General features: G+C 32.4%; 3 protein-coding genes and 1 long non-coding RNA gene across 4 annotated transcripts; 2 read left to right on the top strand and 2 right to left on the bottom strand.

Moving 5' to 3' along the window:
* Positions 1–667: 667 nt before the first annotated feature.
* Positions 668–5,113, bottom strand: LOC137832660 (putative 3'(2'),5'-bisphosphate nucleotidase, mitochondrial). The gene is made up of 9 exons (XM_068640953.1): positions 4,915–5,113; positions 4,732–4,828; positions 4,210–4,312; positions 3,351–3,562; positions 2,989–3,048; positions 2,327–2,703; positions 1,828–1,906; positions 1,700–1,750; positions 668–1,007 (listed from the first exon to the last, which is right to left on the bottom strand). Exons 1-9 carry the CDS (start codon positions 5,013–5,015, stop codon positions 861–863), a joined length of 1,227 nt encoding a protein of 408 aa, XP_068497054.1. The 5' UTR covers positions 5,016–5,113; the 3' UTR covers positions 668–860.
* A 2,325-nt stretch (positions 5,114–7,438) lies between these two features.
* LOC137833185 (uncharacterized) lies at positions 7,439–8,230 on the top strand. Its single transcript, XR_011084694.1, has 2 exons — positions 7,439–7,774; positions 8,049–8,230. It is a non-coding gene; the product is annotated as an uncharacterized lncRNA (long non-coding RNA).
* A 2,071-nt stretch (positions 8,231–10,301) lies between these two features.
* LOC137832658 (vesicle-associated protein 4-2-like) lies at positions 10,302–13,116 on the top strand. The gene is made up of 7 exons (XM_068640952.1): positions 10,302–10,724; positions 11,380–11,450; positions 11,695–11,776; positions 11,903–12,015; positions 12,286–12,363; positions 12,546–12,665; positions 12,767–13,116. The coding sequence occupies exons 1-7, from the start codon at positions 10,538–10,540 to the stop codon at positions 12,827–12,829; spliced, it is 714 nt and encodes a 237-aa protein (XP_068497053.1). The 5' UTR covers positions 10,302–10,537; the 3' UTR covers positions 12,830–13,116.
* Positions 13,117–15,823: 2,707 nt separating this feature from the next.
* Positions 15,824–17,833, bottom strand: LOC137832657 (vacuolar protein 8-like). The gene has a single exon (XM_068640951.1). It carries the CDS (start codon positions 17,705–17,707, stop codon positions 16,034–16,036), a length of 1,674 nt encoding a protein of 557 aa, XP_068497052.1. The 5' UTR covers positions 17,708–17,833; the 3' UTR covers positions 15,824–16,033.
* Positions 17,834–23,156: the final 5,323 nt, after the last annotated feature.

The raw sequence follows: 23,156 nt of genomic DNA, 5'->3' as shown, positions 1-23,156 counted from the left end.
CGAAAGCTCTAAATGGTCTAAGTCCCCAATCTATTAATTTATTCTCAAGTATCAATGCAGAGTAGCCTGAAATCATTCTATTCATAGCATATTGTTTGCTATCGTTCCAAATTTGAAGCTACTCTTGTGATACTAACCTAACAATCCTAGGTTTTACTAACCTGTTAGATCTATACCATGTATACCTTCGTCCTAACATAGGAATGTCTAACAGTTCCATTCCATCTCCTCGATGAAAAGATTAAATTTTTCTATTTCAGACCTATTAGCCCCCAACCGATTTACTCCTTCCCTCTCCTCAGTTTATAGAAAGCTCCTACTACACACCATATTTTGTTTTGATCTGCTTCTTGTAATCCTAATCAATTCCTCCCATAAACTCTGGTTGTCTCTTAATTCACTGAACGAATAAACATTTACAATGTAACTCTCTGTTTTTTATCTCCCCAGGTTTCTTCCACAATTATAAATCATCTCCTCCCCTTAATAGAATTTACTAATTGAAACGAATTTTTGTTCCAGTGTTATAATACCTCCAGCCCATTGTCAGCCAGAACATTTATCCACTCCACCTGTATTTGGACGAGACATTATACTTATAAAATGATTTTTTGGTCAGTTAAAAATCTCAATTCAAAGTAACATAGTCAAAATAAAGTCTCCCGTGTCAATGTAATTTTTATACATTAATCAATAAAAAAATTACAAGGATGATGTTTAAAATAATTATTACAAAAATCAATAAATTTATCACATATTTATGACAAATCAATGTAAAAAATTCTTAAAACATGAATATACATGTACTATTTTCATATAAATCAATTCACAAACAGTTGGGATGAACAATTCCCCTAAGATCAAACTCTTGCAGTCTGATAGATAATCTGCAAAACCTGGTTATGTATAAGGCCGTTGGTAGCAAGGATACCGTCAGAGGGATATATAATCCGCCGGCCATCAACATCCGCCGCCAGATCTATTTCACTGCCGTTCCAGTCTGTAACCTGATCAAATTGGATATTATCATCAAATGAAAAGAGAAAAAGTGATGCATTAAAGGGTAAACTTATATAACAAAGTATGGAAATCGTATACAAGTGTCCGTGAACTACAAATCTGCTAAATAACTTTAAAGGCATTTCATAAATCCAAGACTGGACAATGTAACGAGACTAAAAGTAAAAGGTTTCGGGTTTCGACCGCTGTGCTCAATCACCACACCACATTGTCACTAGAATAATTCCTTTAATAAGAAATCCACGATGCCATGTACATCAAATAGCAAATAACGCCTTTTAGTTAGATGAAAAAGGAAATATATGTAAACTAGCTGCCATCAGTTATTCGGGGCACAACAATCATCTAGACTAGTAATAGTTCTCAGGGTAAATATTTGGAATAAATTATTATGCATACCTTTAACTATATGTCCACAAGGGAAAGAAACGAGCAAAAAAAAATTGGCTTTGGATAAGTTGGGCTACGAAAGACAATACACTGACTCTTCTTTATACATATACTAGACTCAAAATTCTAATTCTAATTTAATAAAAAACAAATAACAAAATATAAGAAAATGTGGAAGTCAATCTTAATAGATCTTCTAATATACTCTAACATACCTAAGATTCAATGATGATATTATGACATGCTTTTCGTATATTTAACACACAAAAATGATAGGAAAAAGAAATACCTTCCCCCCTGCTTCATGAACGCATATAAGGCCAGCAGCATGGTCCCAGGCCTACACAAGACCAAATAAAGAATGTATCACTGAATAAGTTATCCGACCAACTACAAACCTAAAAATTTATAGGATACCATTATAATGGGCTTCTGTTTTGCTCGAAGAATGAAGATAGATGCTCTTCCTGAGGCCACCATCAAATACTTGGATAAACTGCATTGATCCATAAGAAATCAAGGAATGGACAAATGAAAGGAAGAAAGGGTGAAAAATCAATAAAGCTAAAAGATATTGGCAATTTTAACTCCATGAGATGAAACTATCAACAAATTACAAGATAGTAATCAGAGTTAAATGAATTAGTAAATACTAATTAGAGCAACAACTTCTCTCTTTAGCCTTCAGATATAAGATATTAACAAAGACTTCCTTTCGAACGCACACTGCAAAACTTTAACTTAAAAAACAAATCTCGGGAAATTTAAGCAGTAAAAATAGAATAAGAAATAACACATACTAATAATTGCTTTAGATTTTACCAGCTACCCTACGCTTCGCCACATAGAACATCAATTGTTAAAGAAGTTTTGATTGCATGTAATCAAGTAAGAAAATAGATAATATTGCTGAGACCTTCCACAACATGCCCGCAAAAGAAGAATTTGGTTGCTGCCTACGTCATCAGCATTGCTTGTTGCATTAAATAAAGGAAACAGTGGCAGTGCTTCCCATTTTTCACTATCTGAAATACAAAATCGTGCTTTATGTATTTTGTCAGACCCATCAACAAAACATCTGGTCCACACATCAGGTGATTTCAGTTGGCTATTCAAACTTTTCATCCATGTTCCACAGCCTTTCTGGGCAATCATTACAGTTCCTGATCCATGAAGAGAATCCCACCCCTCCCCATTCTCCGCAGAGGATTTCTCAGATAAATCTTCCTTCCAGGTAGGACAGCCCATAACACCAATTACAATCTCTCCTTCAACAACCAGAGCCAAACCAACCTGTATTTTTTTGGAAATCACTTAGATTAAGATAATATCAATTGAATAAACATGACACAATGTGAAGAAAATAAAACTCGTAACAAAAATTCCTTATACAAAGATATACAAATGCAGCTTATTTGTACCAGTTACTTGAGATAAATGTGCATCACAATTCAAGCACTATCACAAGGTTAGCTCTACAACAAAAGGCTCTTCCAAATGGAAACCTTTAGGACATGTCTCTCTTATGCACTATTATTAAAAAGAAATTCAAACAGTATAACCCACGTTATAACTTACCACATAAAAGGCTTTGCCAGCCATTAGAAAACCACGTGTGCCATCAATTGGGTCAAGCAGCTGTATTTATCCAATGAATTTACCATAAGTTATAATAGGAAAAATCAAACATGAGAAGTAAATATATAAATATCCAACATCAACCTCTAAATAGATAAGGTCCCAGTGACCAACAGAAGTGAACTTGTAAAAGTATGTAGTTTTCATAAAACAGTAAAAATATACCACCATTTTCTCATCTCCAGGGACGCAATGTGAAATGTGTCATACAACAACATAAAAAATGAAGCCATGAATCAAAATTTTAGGAAGCTAACTGCATCACTTCACGGCATTTAATATAACTACTCAGACATGCCCACCCAATATGTGGCCGGCTTTGGTCCAAATACAAAAGCATCCTTGCTTCCTCTATCAATTGCTTCTAGTACATCATCTTGTGTCAATGGTTTACATGTGGAGCTATCTGTAGCAGTTATTGCATCAAACACAGTACCTACTAAGTTTCTTGATCGCAAGAAAGCAGAGTCCTCCTCAGCCACCAGAGGTATAGAAGGGAACAGCTTATTTAACTCTGTTTTGATAACCACATACGATAAAACAAAAAATTTCAATACCATCAAAATAATAACTTCTGATAAATTATTTTTAAGGCTACATGCTAATTATAATACTACATTAATTACATTAATACAAGAAAACTATGTTGCAGCAAACTAGTGTTTACAATTACACTTTTATACGTTGTGTTTTTAGTGGTATTCCAAGCGGGAAAAAATCACACATTGCCTATATTCAACTTGTTTCAAAAGTGTTTATCTAAAACTTGTTCCTAATGCTTGCAAAGGGGCTAGCAAGGGGTGTTGACTCATTGCCGTGCAAATCTACCTATTCCCGATCCACTTTTGCGCGTGCAATACTGGCCTTGCACGCATCAGGAAAAAATTTAGTTCGTGTACTCAGTTCTTTATACATCACATTGGCCAGAAATTATGAGTATCAATCAGATTTCATTGGCATTTTGCAAGTTTCACTGAGCTGAGTCCTTTAGAAAAAAATGTTCATCATAATGTCCCTAGACAAAATACCAATTTACGTAGAACTGTTATGGACCATATTAATTAAAATTCATTAGACTTACACCGCATTGGTTTCATTCATACAGCATCACAATTCAGAAATAAGTTAAGCTACTTTTTATACTTGACACAAAGTTAATACCCAAACTTATAAGAGCCTGAACTCCAAAGTCTGCAATAGTCACGGGAGTCTGGTCATTTTTCTCAATAACCTTCCCTTCAGTTGAGAACAAAGATGATTGCACCTGCAGATTGAAGACAACTAACACAAATCACATAACATTCTTCAATGCTATAAAAAATAAACAGTCATTTTGATCTCTCATCTCGTAGGACGTCATATTAGTCCCTATACTAAAGGAAATTAAAGAGAGTTTTTTAAAATATATATCGATAATCAAATTAATCCACATTTCAAAAAAAAAATGTGTGACTAAAATAAAATATTAACTTGTATTTGGGAACTAAATGATACTACAGAGTTAAGTTCTTGGACTTGATATCTCAAGACTTCTTTAACATTTTCTTAGTTTCAGAGACCAGTGTCACTGCTTACTGATGCTTTAATACTTAAAAAAGAACAATGCACATAAAATCTAGTTGTGACGGAATCGGTTCTCAGGGTTCAGCAAGTACACACAAAAAATAAGTCACAGAAGATTACATGGAGAGCGAAATTGCAGGCCTTCTGGACTACGTCAACAGCAGCTTCAAGCTCTTTGTGGTACTTAGCGTTTTGGTGCGGAAGAGGAAGGGATGCCCTAATGGATTGCAAAAATCGGAGTGAGGCAAATGGAGGATTTGAGAGGAAATGAAAGTGTTTGGTTTTGAGAAGAACGGAAGAGACCTTACGTTGAAGCGGAATGTGGCAGAGCGACGACGGCGAGTGGCGGCACCGTCAAAAAGTGGGACGGCGGAGATTTGTGAACGCAGGATATTCATCGCCATCGATTCTCGCCGTTGAGGAGAGACGGGTGATAAACAGTGGATAAGGGAATGAGCGGTGCTGAAAATGAAAATAAATTATTTCTTTTGAAGTATAAGATATTGTTATTTTACCCTTTAAAAATAATAAATTAAAAACCTTTAGAAGTGTAATTTTTATTTATTTTAATTCAAAATGTAAAAAACCAAACAAATTAAATAAAATATTATTCAGATTTTTAAAAACTAAAATATAGTAAATAATTAGCTTAATAGTTAAAATAATTGTACAAATATTTCCTTTTAAATAAATTATATTTTAAAACTATCATTGCAGTGTTTCATATTTTAAGAAATAAACGATAACATATTTTTTTTTAAATAGATTAATATTTTAATATGCATACATCCTTATCTAAACTTTGATGACTAACAAATTAATTTTGTAAATATAACACAATTAGATAATATAAAATTTGTAGTAAAGATCCCAGGTACTTATGGATTGTAAGAAATAATTTAAGATTGTGTTTGCTTCCATATAGGTACAAAATTATCATATTTGGGTTAGAAGGCGAGTGTGAGGATAGTATGCATACATGTGAACTAAATTACTAAACACTTACCACATGTAAGAATTTTTTTACTGATTTAAAAAAAAAACTTCATAAACTTGTGAACGTGTGGTGTATCATTTGAAAGCATTTGTCATTGTTGTGTGAACTTCTTCCTTCTTCAGCAGCAGAAAACTTTTTCCATAGCTTTATTTCTTGTTTAGAGGTGTCGAGTGAACTTACTTTAGAAGAAAGCAAGAATTTGTAGTTGGAGTTGAATTACTTTCTTCAAAATCGATTTACATGCATATAACATCTTCTGGCTCAAATATCTATAACCAAAACGACTTGAAGATTTTCCGACTTTAATGATTGGACCAAAAGTTAAATTTTAAAGGACTACCCGTCTAATAAAAGGTAAACTTCAAAACATTCTCATCATATAAATATTTTCTCTCGGTTTCTTCTATAAGTACTTTAAAAAATCTTTCTTTGAAATTTTTATAATAAGAAGTGAAAGGTGACAACAAACACGCCTTAGACTAGCTGATTAATGATAACCAACCAAAACGCTTACTATGATGAAAACTATAGAAATAGAGAAAAACTTCAATAAAAGGAGTTAAAGAAAGATATTTACACACTACCCCAAAAGCCTGCATTAAGGCTTAAACTGAACATGAATGTCAATCAAAAGACACTCGTAAAAATAAAATATCCAAAAAAATACCATGTGATTAACATGAAACAAATGATTTTTATTATAAGATAGAAAAAGGTAAAAGAATTAACAACTTTGATATTGTATTAAAGCCCAAGGTCAAGCTCAAAATATTAAGAATATACTCAGTAAATACAAAGTACAAAAAGTTAAAACTTAATAAGATTGATAAAGCCCAATAAAAACAGTATAAATAGATGACTTGATTAACATAATTCTAACTTTATCATTAGAGCACTTTGCAAGTACACTCATTTGTTTGAGAGCCAAGACCTACAACTGAGAGAGTTAAGAACAATATCCGAGAGAGGCAATAACAACAACCTATCATACTACATCAAATTGTGAGATAAAAAACTTACCAAAAAACCAAGATTCACATGTTAAAATATACCAAGATCTACCTATGGAAAAACTGTGAAGAGGGAAATATTAGAAGTATTGTAGTTATTTTATCTTCTCTTAAATCCTGTAAAGAACCGTTGTCATAGATAACATGATCCCTATATAATCATTTTAAGGCTGACATTTGTTAAAGACATTTTTAAAATTTAGGTTTCAATGTACACAGACCAAATTCACTAATTTATAAAATGAATGAGCTTAACAAGTTCAAAACTCTTATTTATATTAATTGGAAGCTATATTTATTTATTTTTATAAAACTTCATAACATCTTTGTATCAAAATTCACATACTAAGTACTCTTTACAAAATTCATTTGAGAGATTGATAGAAAAATATCCTAATAATAATATAATAAAAATATCATATTACTATTATTATTTAGCAAAAAATAATATCATTATCCGAATCCACGTGGTGATAATTAGATAGAAACAGTGACAGGTGGATTACGGTGAAAAGAAGAAGAACAAGCTTTTAATTAGAGTTAGAACAAACCAAACGCAGAAATAACTCATCATTCTTCGGTTTTGACCGTTTCACTCAGCCGAGGATAATTTCGAAATTCCTACGTGGCCTTCTCAAATTCATGCTTCCGACACGAGTCTCATGCGCCCACGGACTTATATCCGCCCACAGTTTCTACCTTGTAACACAAAAACCACAGGTTGTTTCGACCTTCTACTCCGGTTGCCCCATGTTTTTTTTTAATGTTTTTTAGTCCCACATCGCATATTTTATAGATGTATCTGAACTTGGACATATTCGAAAAAATCTTAAATTTTCAGAAGGCATTTATGTCTTGAAGCAGTTTTATTTTGTATATAAGTTTGTGATATTGAGGTACATGAGCAGAGTGATATAGCAGAGTGGAATGAGGATGTTTCAGTGCATGAAAGAGCAAGGTTCAAAGTGTGAATCAACCATTAAATCTCTGAGAGATTTAAAGAAGGCTTTCTTCTTCTCAACTTCACCACCTCCCTTCAAAGCTCCCAACAACAATGACAACCTTAAAAAGGCAGAAGAGTCTCTCAGAACTGTCATGTACTTGAGCTGCTGGGGTCCCAATTGATCTGAAACTTCATCCTTCACTTTTAGATCATGTAAGACACACCAATGCATGCTTATTATAACCTCCTTTTATTAATTAATTACTTCTTTTTTTACCTTCTTTAATCTCAAATTCATGATTTATACCTATCTATGTATTAATGTTATAGATAATGATGAGTATATCTACACCTGTTGAAAGATATGGATAAATGCTACTAAGAAACTAATATTAGTTTATTTTTTCTAAATCTTAGTTCTTTTTATTTGTACAGTTGTTTAGCATTTATTTATTTTTCTGATTCTTTGTTATTTCTATGTTTTCAGGTGTCGAACACTCGCTCTCTGTTTTATATTTTATCTATCTTTAGCTTGTCTTAGAATCCGTTAAGTACTTGTATATATTCAGATTAGTTTAATTTCAGTAAAAAAAAAAAAAACTTCTCATTATTCTGTTCTCTTTTGTGTATTTATGTTCTTTTTTATAATATTCTCAGTTTCCTAGTTTAGTCATGCATTTTTTATTTGATTCAAAAATAATAAAAAATATAAATATAAAATAAGGCATATTTAACTGGTTTATATAACAATATTCATCATACAAACAAATACTTAGAGTACTGTATTTGTTAGGACAACTAAAATGAGACACAAACAATGAAGACAATCATTGAGAAATATATATAGGCAAATCACCAATATATCAACAGGAAAAAAATAGAAATTTTCATTAGCAATATGTTCTTAGTTCTAAAATTAATCATGTAAGTTTCTTTGGAAGTTAAAGTAGGTATTGATAGATTCGGATTCACTAATAAATCTTGATTTCGAACCAAAACTGATTAAAAATAAATTTATAATTTTTTTTGACAATCCCTGTTTTCTCAAGATAATTTTTTTAATAATAAAATATTATATTCAAATTATAATAAAAATATAAATAAAATTATTATATAACATAAAATAGATATAAACTTATCATACCTCTTTTAATCATCATCCCAGACCAACATTCCCAGACCTGAACTTGATTGGTTTTTCAAGATTCATTGATTACAAATTTCACAACTTGATGCTTGACTTCATAACATAAATTATTTTTTTAATACCTTTCTTTCCATTGGAAGAGGCATTATTTATTTGTCAGAATTAGAAGAAAATTTCCAAAACTTTTAACAAGTTTTTGAAATTTAGAACAGTAATGTCAACCATAATAATTTTTTACTGGACTGACTTGATTTTAATTTGATTATAAACTATTGAAAAAAAAAATGGTTGTTTTGGAGTTCATACACTAGTAAGACCTAGATCTGATGATAAATTTTCTTACAGACATTTCTCAGAGAATTTTTTAAAATTATAAAATAACATACACAATTTTGAAACAAAAAATGTTTTTTTTTTATATATAAGATCATTTTATGAAATAATTTTTATTTATGAAAAATTTTATAGTTTATGAGTATGTAGACATATTGATGCTAAATATTTTGAGTTAATATTTTTTAAGTATGCGATTGGATTTCAATCTTAAACTATAATTTTTAGTTTGAATGACAAAATATTACAAAATATACATTTTGTTTATACATCATAAAGTTAATAATTTTGGATGACTTTTTGTAAATGCAAAACTTAAGCAATGAGTAGGATCACTATAGAAGTAGTTTGAGTAGTTTTGATCAATGTTTATTTTTTTATATTAGAAGTTTGGTCAATCAAGTTAGAAAGATGATATATAAGTCAATTCTTTATTTTTCTAAAGATAAGATACATGGTTCTAAATGTTGAGATAACACTCAAATGATATTTTATAATTCAAATTACTGGTCAATATTTAGAAATTCTATCTACTAAATATGATGGTATTATAATAAACATGTGATTTATTCTGTTTATCTTTTATAATTGATTAGCAGAGTAAATGAGTTACGGGGTCAAAGTAATAATTCTAAACAAATATAGAAATTTTATAGTAATAATTCCCACCATAAACACATCAATTGTGGGACCCTCCACTCTGAAGCCGTAACTATATCTGTAACCCCACTTTCTCAAATCCAAAACCTTTCTTTTTTAATGCGGACAAACAACCTTACCCACAACATGTGTAAACTGTGAAGAAACGACAAAAAAAGCTTCAATTTTACTATTTTTATTTTTATTTTTTTCGTTTGTGTTCTTGAAAATGTGTTTGAGATTTGGAGATTTTCATCTCGATTAGGAATTTGAGCATTTTGTTATTTTGTTTTATTTTTATTTATAAAAATATAAATTTTATTTTATATATGTCAATTTTATAAATTTAAGTTTACTATTTAATATAGTAACACAGTAAACTAAAACTTATCTTAACAATTATTTATTAATCTTAATTGAAATATTATTAGATCATCAATATATTGTCATCTTACATATTTATTTTTTATAATATAATATTAAAGTCAGATTCTATTATAACAATTTAAATATAAATTTTATCTTATACAACTAAAATTCTTAATAGAATCTCAATAATATTAGTTTTTTCAAATGATATTATAAGTTCTTCTAGATAAATTCTAATACATTTTTTAAACCAACTTTAAAAAAATCTTCATTTACATAATCTACTCGCACTTATGACGAGTCTTACCTATTTTTTTTCAGATTTTGTATTCTAATATTAAGAAGTAAAGAGATATTAAAAATGATAAAGTAAAATGTTTGTGTTTTGGTGTATGGATTTAGGGAGCGGGTCAACGACGACGTTTACTACATATTGTTGCAGAGGAAGGTGGCGAATAATTGTGAATGGTTTTGGTTGGGATTGAGGCATGGCAATAGGTGAAGAAAGGCGAGAATCACAATCAGAATCAGAAGGAAAAGTTTGGAATTTGTTGAAGCTTCCCTTTCGCCATTCAACTGTTTCAACCTCCAATTCTGTTTCTTCCCTTGCCAGATCGCTCCTTCCCACACGACGTCGTCTCAAGCTCGATCCTTCCAGCAAGCTCTACTTCCCTTGTATGCGTCTTTTTCCACTGTCTTATCTTTTTTCTGGGTTTGTTTTCATCAAATTTTTGTATCCTGTTTTTAATTGTTATATTAGATGATAAAAATAATATGAGGTTAATTAGCTTAAAATTCACTTCCGGTGACTTATCAAGTTACTGGTTATTGGATCACACATACTATATTGTCTCGCTGGATCACACATATTATATTGTCTCGCGCACGAACTGTCATGTGAGGGTGTGTAGTTTACATATTAATTAAAAGTTATATAAAATGAGTGTAAATATGACTTTATAAGTCGATTTTATGACGTTGAGAGTTAGACTTCCACTAGGAGATTAAATTCATTCTTGTTTTTAGTTAATAATAATCATTGTTTTTAGTAACCTTGTATCTTCCTAATGTATCCTTCCCTTAATTAGAAATAATACTTAAATGAAAAAAATGTAGATCCAGTATTTTAGATATTTTTTAATATCAACAATCAGCATAATTATTTAAAACAAGTCTTATTATATTGTTTACGGATATAGAATTCTATTTTAGATTGAAAAACATAAAAAATAGCTTATAAAAAATATTGTCTGTAGTTTTGTTCTTGTATAGATGATTGCTTGACAGAGTCATTCCGAGTGTTCCTTCAATTGTTTCTGGTCATGTGTAGATGAACCGGGCAAGCAGGTTAAGAGTGCCATCAGGATTAAAAACACCAGCAAATCCAATGTAGCTTTCAAGGTAATGTATACTCAAATAAAACATATGTACCTTTTTTGCTATGCCTTTGTTTTGCATATTGATGAGTCTTCCAATCAACTGTGAACTGTCTATTGTGTTAAACATTATTTTGTTGAAGAGTAGTTCATCTGTAATTCTGAATAAATGAACGAATTATTTTCAATTTGTTATCTCTGATTTTGAATCAGATATCCTATTCTAACAATCCCTTTTTGTTCTTCTTCAACTTATTGTGTATACATAGTTTCAAACAAATGCACCCAAGAGCTGTTTCATGCGCCCTCCAGGGGGTGTACTTACACCTGGCGAGAGTATAATTGCGATTGGTAATAATTAATGTTTCATTTCTTCAAGTTCCTTGCTTTGTGTGGAGCATAAGATTGTTTATAATGCCAAGTTATCTCACTAATCTGTATATTTTTCCCTAAACTGATCTGTATTTGATTTGCTAGTGTTCAAGTTTGTAGAGCATCCACTCAATAATGAAAAGCCAGAAAAAACTGGATTCAAATTTAAAATCATGAGCATGAAGGTCAAAGGATCAATTGAATATGTCCCTGAAATGGTTAGTTTTTTTATCATCAGTACAAACTTACACTTGTCTCAATTTCTAATGGTTGGATTGTTTCTCTCTCCCTATCTTTCGTACGCACATTATGAAATCTGGACACAATCAAAATAAGTTCTGTTGTATATGCTTGGTTTTTCTCATTATATATCAACCACTACAGTGTCCCCGATTTTCTGCTTTTCTGTGAAGCAATGACGTTGTTCACCTTGCTAATCTTACTCAGCATTGTTTTGAATCATGGGTGTTTGTTCATTCTCTAAACAGTTTGGTGAGCTGAAGGATCAAGTAACAGTGGAACAGATTTTGCAGGTTGTTTTTCTGGACCCAGAGCGTAATAGTCCTGTAAGTGCTGAAATTTAAGTTTTTCATTTGTACTCTGTGGCAATATTCTCTTACTAACTACATTGGTGCTTAAAAGTACAATTAAATGTTCATAAACTATTCCAAACGCATTTTCTCAAATATCTGTTGCTATGAATAACATATATATTAATTAATTTTCCTGAGTGATATTGTTTTTTAAGGCTTTGGAAAAACTGAGGCTTCAGCTAGCTGAGGCTAATGCTGCAGTTGAGGCACGTAAGAGAGCCCCAGAAGATGAAGATCCTGAGATTTTGAGAGAAGGGCTCGTCATAGATGAATGGGTAAGTATGTTTACTTAAACAGTTTATTGGAAAGGTTACCTTGCAATATGTCACTTTTTGACAAATGCTTCGTATATCTATATCTCTGATTTTGTTTCCAGAAAGAGAGGAGGGAAAGATATCTGGCAAAGCAGCAGGGTGAAATGGTAATGGACTCTATATAGAAAAAATGTTTGACTTAGGGAAACAATTATATGTAATCACAAACGTTTGGCTTAGAGAAGATTCAGGTGGTGAATGGCTAGTGTGAAGTGTTCTTCTGAGAAACCTATAATTGGATGAGAGCATCCTCTGTATGTATATGTACACAACACAAGGGTCAGTGTCATTGGCTTTTCCAGAACTATATTTTGAAGGATTGATGTAAAATGGCAGTTTCTGTAAGAAGGGTGTTTTGCTGTCATGACAACAAGGGTTGATGTTATATAAGACAAAAAAAAAACTTTAAAAAGTATGGTGTGATGAAACTGAAATGTGAATGTAAGTATAAAAATTATAGATTATCTCCAATCCTTTTAATGGAACTTTTCAGATTGAAACCTAAACAGTTTTATGAATAATACTGAAAATAGTATACTCTGTAGATTATTGAAAATTTTCATACTATTACCTAAATTTTTAATTCCTGTAAAGTACTTAAAAAGATTATATGTATAGGTCCTTAAGTTACTTCTTTCTAGTTGCAAACAAATTAATCTTGATACTGGTTATATTGTTTAATAAAAGTTGAGTTTATCATAACACAGACTACCTTTTTAATAGAAATTGAATTAGTTGCGATATAAATTACTTTTATAGGAATCGAACTAACAGTAGAAGTTACCATGTTTTCATAGCAACTCTATTCATTGATTATAAATTACTTTTAGCAGTACTTGAATTAATTCTGATAAAATTATCCCTTTTAGTAGTAATTGATTTTTTATTCATAATAGTAACTGAACTAAGTATGATGTAAAATACTCTTTTGAATTAATTACACAACAAAAACTTGAGAGAACACAATGAAAAGTAGTTTTAGGCAAGGATAAAAGGCCATTAAGCCCAAACAATAATATGTCAGCTTTCAGCACCTCATACCATATCGATTCTTAAATTCGAAGCCCACCGAATAAAAAAAAATGCTTTTTTTGTTTATTATGTGACTGTTGTTTTTTATTTGAAGTGTTTGTGGCTATGGAGCAAGTTTTCACTATCCATATCCTTTCTTTTAATAACATTACTTTTAATTTATTATGTTTGTTTGTTTATCATTTCTGTAATCTGAAACAACCCCATAAACAGTGATAGGAGTCTCATAATTGATTAGGGTCATCTTTTTTATAATAAACAAATAAAATATCTTCATGAATAATAATAATAATGATAATAATAATAATATATGAAATAAAATAATATTATAGTAAAATGTTTCATTTTTTTTTCAATTAAACATCACTTTTGCTCTTTTTTTCTATTTTTTTCCTCTCTACCTAGAAAGGAAGTTTAGAGTAAAAAAAGACATGACGACTTTGACTAGTGGAAGGTGTGAATGAATTCAAAAGGCCCCAAAGTGGATTGCAAAGAAAAACTTTTGCAATCATAATTCAACTGTTTTATTGAAAATGACTATACTCGTTAATTGTTCTTATCATGCCATTGTTTTTGTTATTAAGTGGGTCACACCTACCATCAGTTGCTGTGCACATTCTTTTAGATATATTACTGAACAACTATTTGTTCAAAAGAAAGTTTCAGACATTCAACAAACACAATCAATGAAATCATTCATTTGATATGAGATCTTAGAGATTGGAAGAAACATGGTGTTCTAACAAAAACAGATTCCTGGACCGCTTTAAGCTAGAACCTGGGAAAAGTAACACAAGTTAAGAACTGTAGAAACATGAGATTTGGTTGCCACCATCAGCACATAATGTATTTACAGAGGAAAAGGTTAAACTGAACCTTCTTTCTTTCTTAAAACTTAGGAGTCTTATATTTATCACGTGGAATTATAACTACTTTTTAACAATATTTTTGGACATACATCCTTTTACCTTTTACCATGTATTTCGTTAATAATAATGGTACATTAAGTCTCAGTCAATCTCATAAAATCGATTTATAAAATGAAGTTTATATACTATGAAATACTCTAATCTTTAGTCGATGTACAATCTCCAACACACCCTTCACGCTGAAAGTTACAGTTTGCATGCGTGGAGTGGTCTAATAACAACACAATAAGTCAGTCAATCTCATAAAATCGATTTATAAAGTAAAGTTTATGAAATACTCTAATCTTTAGTCGATTTACAATCTCCAACCCACCCTTCACGCTGAAAGTTACAGTTTGCATTGCATGCGTGGAGTGGTCTAATAACAACACTATAAGAGATGGTCTTTGAAATGAGTGTGATATATATGGAGTGAAAAACCTAAGTATAGTTAGTCTAAAATCCGATAGTTTATTAGGTACGCTCCACATGGGGTTTCTGTGTGTTCCTCGACCAAATAGTACTTTTCTTGATCCCCATTTTCACATGTTCCCCATTAAATAGTCCTCTTGCATTGGTTGCAAATACATGGTATAACAAATGCCGCCCAAAACCCTTTTCATCAATCACCACACAGGCAAGAAGCTTGCTGTTTCCTCCTTTACAGAGTTCAAGAGCCTCAATCTTCACCCAGATTTTGAAACTTGCACTTTCACAATGTTGGTATTTTCTATAACTCTAGAAGCTCATAGGGGTTAATTAAAAAAAGCATAAACATAAAGAGAAGGATGTAAGTTCATTTTGTTGTCTTATCTGAAAGCTCCCAGGCAACAAGCATGCAAAGAATTGGCGTGTTGTGCTTTCTCAATTCCAATAAAGAAACTGTTACAGTATAAAAGAAAACTAGCTAAGAGACAAAACAATACAGATGGGAAAAACTTCATCCATCACTATCTCTTTGCACATAATGCCAGATAGAGAAAACCAAGATAGACACTACTCACATGCTCCTGATTGATTAACGTCTTTCCCATCTGATCCAACACGGTTCACTTATTTCTTATAATGTTTTTAGAACACCAACTGTTAAAATAAATATCACTACTAGTAGTTAATTACATCTTTTGTTCTTAACTTCTCAACTGTCGAAGCTAAAAATCTAAAAACAATGGCATAGTATTCCCAAGAAAATCTACAACAAATATATCATGTTATCACTATTTTTTGTTACAATCTTAGTAACTTTGATGAGTTACTCTTGTCAAGAAAGCAAGGAAAATGAAATGAAACTGAGAAAAGATTGAGGTGAGGAAACCAAATTAGCAGCACTTGGAAAACAATTATGGTGAAAATTTACAGTTAAAAAAGTGAAAAAAAAAAATATTACATTCAAGAGTGCCAGATTCCACTCAACATACTGCGGAACCGGTTTGTGGCTAGCTTCCTGACGAGCCTCTTGGCATCGGAAGAAACCTCAGCTTCTGCAAGCCTCTCTATGTTTTTGGCATACCCGGAACTCACAATTTTCTTCCTGCCACTGTTGCAGCTTGTTAGTGACATCAAAATAGAGATCAACAACTTTTTATTACCAGAATTTCCCTCCCCTGGATCCAGCAATTGCAGGAGAAGGGCAATGCTTTGGTCATCCTGCACAAACCTCTTCCTGTTTTTAGCTACCATAACCATGCCAGAGAGTGCCTCTGCTGCCATTTCACGAACTTCAAACGATTTCGCATTTAGAAACTTCACAAGCTCGGCCATGAACCCTGCATCACCTAATGCCTTCTTGGCCTCCTCAGATGCTTCACACAATCTGAACGCTACCTTCAGCCCCAACTCCTGAATCGATACCTCCCCATTTCGAACATAGTACATCAAGTGATCCACAAAGCCATAACTCAGCAAAAGACTAACACAACTAGGCAAAGAAAAACACAAATTCTCAATAGCCCTCATCACAACCTCTCTTGTTTTAGACGAGCACGTCCACTTTGGATCCAAAACACGCAAAAGAACACGAACCCCTCCTTCTCTAACCACCATCTGCCTAACTAACTCATCACCAGAGGCAATGTTCTGAATCAACTCAATAGAACTAACTTGAACTACTTCATCCTTAGACCTTACAAGCTTCAAAAACGTGGAAACTACGCCCTCCTCAACCATAAACCTCTTGATTTCCTCAACCCCACAAAGATTCCTCAACACCCCACAAGCAGCACCAACCAATTCTCCTTTACACTCTGCACTCTCACAAATCCTAAACAGGACAGTTACACCTCCATGAGCTGAAACACACCAAGCATTATCCGAATTCTCGGTCAGTCTACACAGACACCTCACAACAGCAATCTTTCCCACTTCACTCCCACATTCCAAAATCCGAATTAAAGGCCCAATAACTCCAGCACCAACCAAAACCCCTTTACAAAAATCAAAACCCGCAACGACAGAAACAACCTTCGCAGCCTCCTCAACAATCTCAACCTCATTACAACCCAGAAAATCCACCAACAAGTGAACAAACTCAGAAACATCAACAACCAACTTCACATACAAATCATTCTCCACAACAACCTCATGCAGGTTCATCAATGCCTGCTTCCTCATTCCCAAATCACCAACCTTCATTCGAGTCATTAAGTCCCTTAAGTAGAACCTCATGTCATCTTTGCCAGCTCCAAAACCAGGCCTTGAAACCACAACAGCGTAGCCATGCCTCGACACACGCTTCTTGAATATCTCGGATAGCTTCTTCACGTGCGCTTCCAACTTCCCCAAAGTCAGGTCCAAGTCGCTCTGCATCAAGAGCTTCCCGCTGTAGGACAGATCCAAGCACCGCCTCGCCAGCTCGTGGCACTCCTCCACCGTGCCATTTATCGCCGGGAGCTCGCTTGAGAGTGAAGTGGAGTCGCCGGCAACGAGTGCCGAACAGAGCTCCTCCAGCCTGCTCCGAATAAGCTGCCACTTTCCGGCGAAGACTCTGATGGAAAGAGAGAGGGAGACGAGGGAAGAGATGAGCGTCATAACTCGCCGGTGACCGGAGCCGGCGGTGTCAGCCATTTGAGTTCTCAAAGCAAGCGCATTTGGTTTTATGCGTTGGTATTTATTTCTCTGTAACGATATCGGAAGAGAGAGAGAGAATGTAATTTGGTTCTGACTTCAGATCTATACTTATCCTTAGATTGCACTTCACAGAAACTTCGACTCTTCTCTCTTTATTTACTGGAATACCCTTTTCGGCTACTCTGTAAACTCTCATTTTTTTTCTTCATTTTTCTTTAAATAATTTCATATTTTTTTCTTTTTCCCTCTCTATATAATGTGTTAATTTGCTGCTTTTGAAAAAAAATATAAGCATAAGAAAATTACTTGATTGAAAATATCTGAGCTAATCATTCAAAATATAAAAATTTAAATTGCTTACTATAAAAAATTAAGGTTGTCATCTTAAAATAACACTTTTATTTCCCAACTCATTATATTATTATTTAATATATTTCTTTTTATATTTAATATATATTATTATATTATTAAAATAAGCTGTAAAGTGGATATTTTGTTTTATATGGTGTAAATCCTGCGAGGCGTGTATTGCAAATGTACTTTTTTGGTATTATATTTTGGACGCTTGTGGAAGTTATTAGTTAACGGTTATTTAAGTAAGAGCAGAAGTTATCAGTTTACTGCTACTTTTCTGTGAACACCATAGCAGGAGTTATATTTTGCAGGTACTCTCATTCTCATTGCACCAAGCAGTGACGAAATTAACCCTTTTATTTTTTTCTTACTCTTCATCATCATTCAAGAGTAATAGTAATCCTACTGCAAGATCTCGATATGGAAGAGGTTGCAAAATTGGATCCAGAAGTTGTATTCTGAAGCATTTATTCGTATCAGTCAAAATTAACATGGAAGTGGATCAAGGACATGTTTTTCGCATCAAAATGAAAACTAGTTGTTCAACTTCTACCTTTTTCACATCAAGAACATGATTTGTTGACAGTAGAACATATTTCCAGAGTTTGATGTATTTGTTATTTAACTAGCTTGTCTTGAATTTATGATTTTGTTAGTTTTTCTAAGACAACGGCAGAGTGACTTCTCTGATATCTTTGAAATCAAATAAAAGAAGTTATGTATCTTCCTTTAGCTTTATGGAAGATATTAAGGAAAGGATTTACTATCTTTCTGTCAACTACAGAGTTTACATATATGTCAGACATCATGATGGAAGTCAAACTCAAACATTTATAATTTAGAACAACGTGGTCCAACTATATTCAGTGCATAATTTCTGCAATAGCATGAAATAAATCATCAGCATCTTAAATATTGTTTGTACTGCATTGTCCTCCATAAATTTGTTGACAAAACAGATCAACTGCAAATCAAATGGAGGAAACTAGAATGAAGTCGGAAAAATTAGAACTAATTCTCGCTCTTTAGTTCTGATACAAGATGGAATGAGTCATTACTCATTAGAACTGGTCCGACATATTGATTAAGATAATTTATGTTAAGAAGCTAACAAACTGTTTTTGGGAAGTTAGATTATTGATACAGCTCAATTAAGCTGTAAACGAGAATTGTTGGGAATTCCTCCTTAATTTAGTGAGAGACCATGACCGATGAATATTGATAACTAATCCATTTAATATATTCAATGATTCAATAATAATCATTCCAAAAATCTTGAAATTATATCTTATAAAATGTAGAGTATGAGAAAAAACAGTAAGATAATGAAGATAGGTATTAGAACAGCGTTTGAATTATAGTTGAGAGAGAGAGCAATGTAACAGCAGAAGAGGCGCAGGTGTGAAGTGTGAATTAACAAAATAGACAGAATAGACAGAAATGCAGAAGGACCACACTGTAATAAGGACAGAGCTTTGATTTGGAAAGCAAAAGGCAAAGGGGAAGGGTCAGCTTTCAATGGCCTTGGAATGGGAATGACACGACCACACTGCACACACCCCACCATGTGAAACCATCCCCTTTGGCCTCTGCATTTGCCTTCAGCCACCACTCACATTTCACAATGAAAGTGCAAGTGACCCTCATAACTAATTAACAAAAGTAACTCTCTTTTCCTAACCTTTTTGTTGCTTGCAAACGGATACCAAAGAACCAAGTGTCCAATGAAACCCAAAGGGGAATCGCTGAATAATCCTAACCCCCCACTAAGGAACATTCACCAATGAAAACTCAACCGTTTGATCAGCTCCAAATACGAAGTCAAAGAAAATCAAATGATGCTTACATCTAAAAAAGTGTGCATGTTTTCAAGAGACAAAGGGGTGTTGGTTCACGAGAGAGCATGAGAAGAAGGTCCAACTGGTACTAGTCAGAGGCCACAGGCTCAAAACAAAGAAAAAAGGGTAAATTAAAAGCTGCCCATGTCATGACAATCCCGAAAAAAGCATCAAGATATTGACCAACCATCCCCCACTAACATAATCTTCTTTTGCAAAATTTATGCCTGTTCACTAGAGAAAAAAAGAAGAGGTAAAAGAAACATTGGTACGTGACAAATTGGATACTAGTACTACGTAAAAATAACCACAAAAAAACAGAAGTCGAATAACTCACGATGTGATTTTGGTGTAAAGTTTCAGCACTGTCAAAGGACAAAATTGTGATATGGTGTAATGCAACTAGAATGCTGCATAGAGTATTGTTTATACCAGAACTTATAGCAGGTCTAAATTTCTAAAAGCTATTCAGTTTGGTATTGTACAAAGCCACTGTACTCGTAGGGTCATGCTGGTTGAGTGGGTGAAAACAACTCATTGGAAAATACATGTTGTTGCTACTCATGCAACATAATTGCAGTTGCAGTTCTGCACATGCCTCAATTTATCTCAGAAGGGAAGTGGAACCCTTTGCTCTAATCTCATGTTTTCATTCATCTGTCCTCTACTTTGCCTAGATTACTTTACACCATGATAAATGCATCTACCTAATTATTAATTCAATTTTAGTTTCCTAAGGTGTTCTTCCACTTCTCAATGGATTGTGTTGTGCAATATTAACTAGTAATAATAATCATTGATCATCATTTTGAATTTCAATTTCACTGTTGAACCAAAACTGAAGAGAATTACTGTCTAACCCTTCTACCCGATAGTCAAGAAGAACTGTGTGCTATTTTGTTTCTTTTACTGGGTGCAGAGTGTCATTGAATTATATGCAAAAGCAATGCATTGCAATGCTAACTTTGAGTAGGCACCAAGTGAGATTCAAGAAAGCAGATAATTTGAAAATACCTTAGCTTTGAAGAGAAAATATCTTGTGTTCTTCAAATCACTATATAACAAATCGGGAAATAACAATACTGTTATAGATTGATTGATGTATTAATTTGGATGTAGTGTTATGTCAGTAAAATAAATTATGCAATCATTCCACTGATATCAAACAGTATGTTTATATACAAATTGGTCAATTATTATCACAACGAATTTATTTATTTTTGTTCAAGCAATCAAATGTGGATTGGTTTTAAAGTACTTAAACATGTCATTAGTATGTTCCTTCCTAATGTTTGTGATATTTTATGTTTATCTTGAAGAAAAGACACGAGTTCAGATCCACCTTATCACATCGATGTGATGTGTTAAAGGAGTTAAATCACAATCAGTTTCTCTTTTTTTGGACACATATAATTGACGAAACCTAAAAACCATAAAAGGTGGATATGAAACCGACCTGAAAAATATCAGTGGTGAACTTTTACTTCTGTAATCCAATCACTTTCACATCAACCCTTATACACTTCAATCACAAAAATTACATGCTTCATCTCCCAAAATCACCCTAATACATTTTCAAATTTAAATTTCCTTCACTTCCTACACCCTAGTACAGAACATAACATTTATATTTTTTCCAGTTTATAAATGTCTTTGTTCATTAATTTAACTTTTTTCCAGGTAAATTTCTGACATATATGTAGGCAGGCATGAAGTAAACATGATTTCCAAGCATTAAAACTGAGAAATATTTACAGAATGAGTAGAACACTAAGTGTAGCCACATGCATCAAACCCCAATCCCTATTCACCAGCTTGACTTATGAATATGATAATTAATGAGTGTGGACCAGTTGCAGTGCTTGATATTAAAACTTATACTACCAGAAAATGATGTGTCTATACGGATCATGCATGGATCCTGCATAACCCAAATATCATACAGTTATTATTAGTTGGAAATTGGAATAAGACGGTTTGCCAAAACTTTGATTACCTCTCATAATGCACTAAATAGTGGTTATCTACAGGGAGGAGTTTGCTTGTTAAAAGATAGTTGATTACTGCAAGATTAAATACTAAGCATGTAAATGGTAACAACCATTTTTAGTTTAAAACCTGAGCATTAAGCTAATTAAATTATTATAAATTAACAAGTGAATTGAGCTCATAAATGTGGTACCGGATTCAGAGCATGATTGTATGGAAAGTGGTTGATTGAAACAGTGAGCAGGGGACCAATGCATACATGATGTTTGAATTGAATCCTGACTTCAAAATGGTAATTCTTTGCACACAAAGACACACTTCTGATGCTGCTCAACTTCCAATGGTTTTTTACCACTGATCATTAACAGACAAGTGTTTACTGAAACATTGTGTGTGTGTTTAAATAGATAAAAGTTTATATGCAAAATGAATATGTAAGTTAGTGTTCTCGCCAACAAATTTAGATTGAGTTCCGGAAGTGGTTTTTAGATCAACTTTTCAGCATTGTTACTTTAGGGTACTTGAAGAAGATCAAAATGAGAGAAGCTCCACCTATTACAAATAATTTAATTTTGGTTAATTATAGTTGAAGAAATAAATTGTGAATTAATTTCTAATTTAATGACCCAAAAATTTCAATCAGAATTTGGTCTAACGGACAGAGAGGAAGACACTGAAAACAACTTCCCTTGTGTTATAATGTGTTTCCATATATGCCAACACAAATTCAAATACTTTAGGACATATTTGGACATTTTTTTTTCATAAAATTTTAAAGTAATGACATTAGATACGAAAGTTTGTGAAAAATATAGTACTCTTGAGATATGAAATTCATTACCTTTATTTAACTTTAAAGAATATATAAAGAGGCTTAAAGTACAAATAACCTAACTATAAAAAAAATTATGATATCAGGTAGTGGGTATTAGAGTAGAAAACTGTTGATAGAAATATTTTAAGTCGTTCATTAATTAATTTTAGGTTCATTTTTAAATAACTTTGTGAATGTTCCACTCTAGTCTTTATAAAAAAAATGCTAAATTTTGTTTTTATTCCTTTTAAATATGTGATTTTTTTTAATTTTTTAGTGTTTATAGACATGTTATTTTTTATTTTACTTCTTACACTATTTATTTTAGTTTCTATAAATATGTTTTTTTGGTTTATTACATGATAACAATGTTTACAGATATGACATTTTATAACATCATTATATATTACGCTGACATTTTTTATGACATTAGATGTGATCATATTATTAT

This window comes from Phaseolus vulgaris, chromosome 6 (assembly GCF_000499845.2).
Source record: "Phaseolus vulgaris cultivar G19833 chromosome 6, P. vulgaris v2.0, whole genome shotgun sequence".
NCBI lineage: Eukaryota > Viridiplantae > Streptophyta > Magnoliopsida > Fabales > Fabaceae > Phaseolus > Phaseolus vulgaris.
This window is presented reverse-complemented; position numbering and strand designations above follow the sequence as displayed.

Coding starts and splice junctions, on each gene's coding strand:
- LOC137832660 (XM_068640953.1), bottom strand. CDS start 5,015: ATGGCGATGAATATCCTGCGTTCACAAATCTCCGCCGTCCCACTTTTT. Junction 4,829..4,914: donor ACATTCCGCTTCAACGTAAG/GTCTCTTCCGTT, acceptor GCAATCCATTAG/GGCATCCCTTCCTCTTCCGC. Junction 4,313..4,731: donor CCTGCAATTTCGCTCTCCAT/GTAATCTTCTGT, acceptor TTCAATCTGCAG/GTGCAATCATCTTTGTTCTC.
- LOC137832658 (XM_068640952.1), top strand. CDS start 10,538: ATGGCAATAGGTGAAGAAAGGCGAGAATCACAATCAGAATCAGAAGGA. Junction 11,777..11,902: donor CGAGAGTATAATTGCGATTG/GTAATAATTAAT, acceptor TTGATTTGCTAG/TGTTCAAGTTTGTAGAGCAT. Junction 12,364..12,545: donor ACCCAGAGCGTAATAGTCCT/GTAAGTGCTGAA, acceptor TTGTTTTTTAAG/GCTTTGGAAAAACTGAGGCT.
- LOC137832657 (XM_068640951.1), bottom strand. CDS start 17,707: ATGGCTGACACCGCCGGCTCCGGTCACCGGCGAGTTATGACGCTCATC.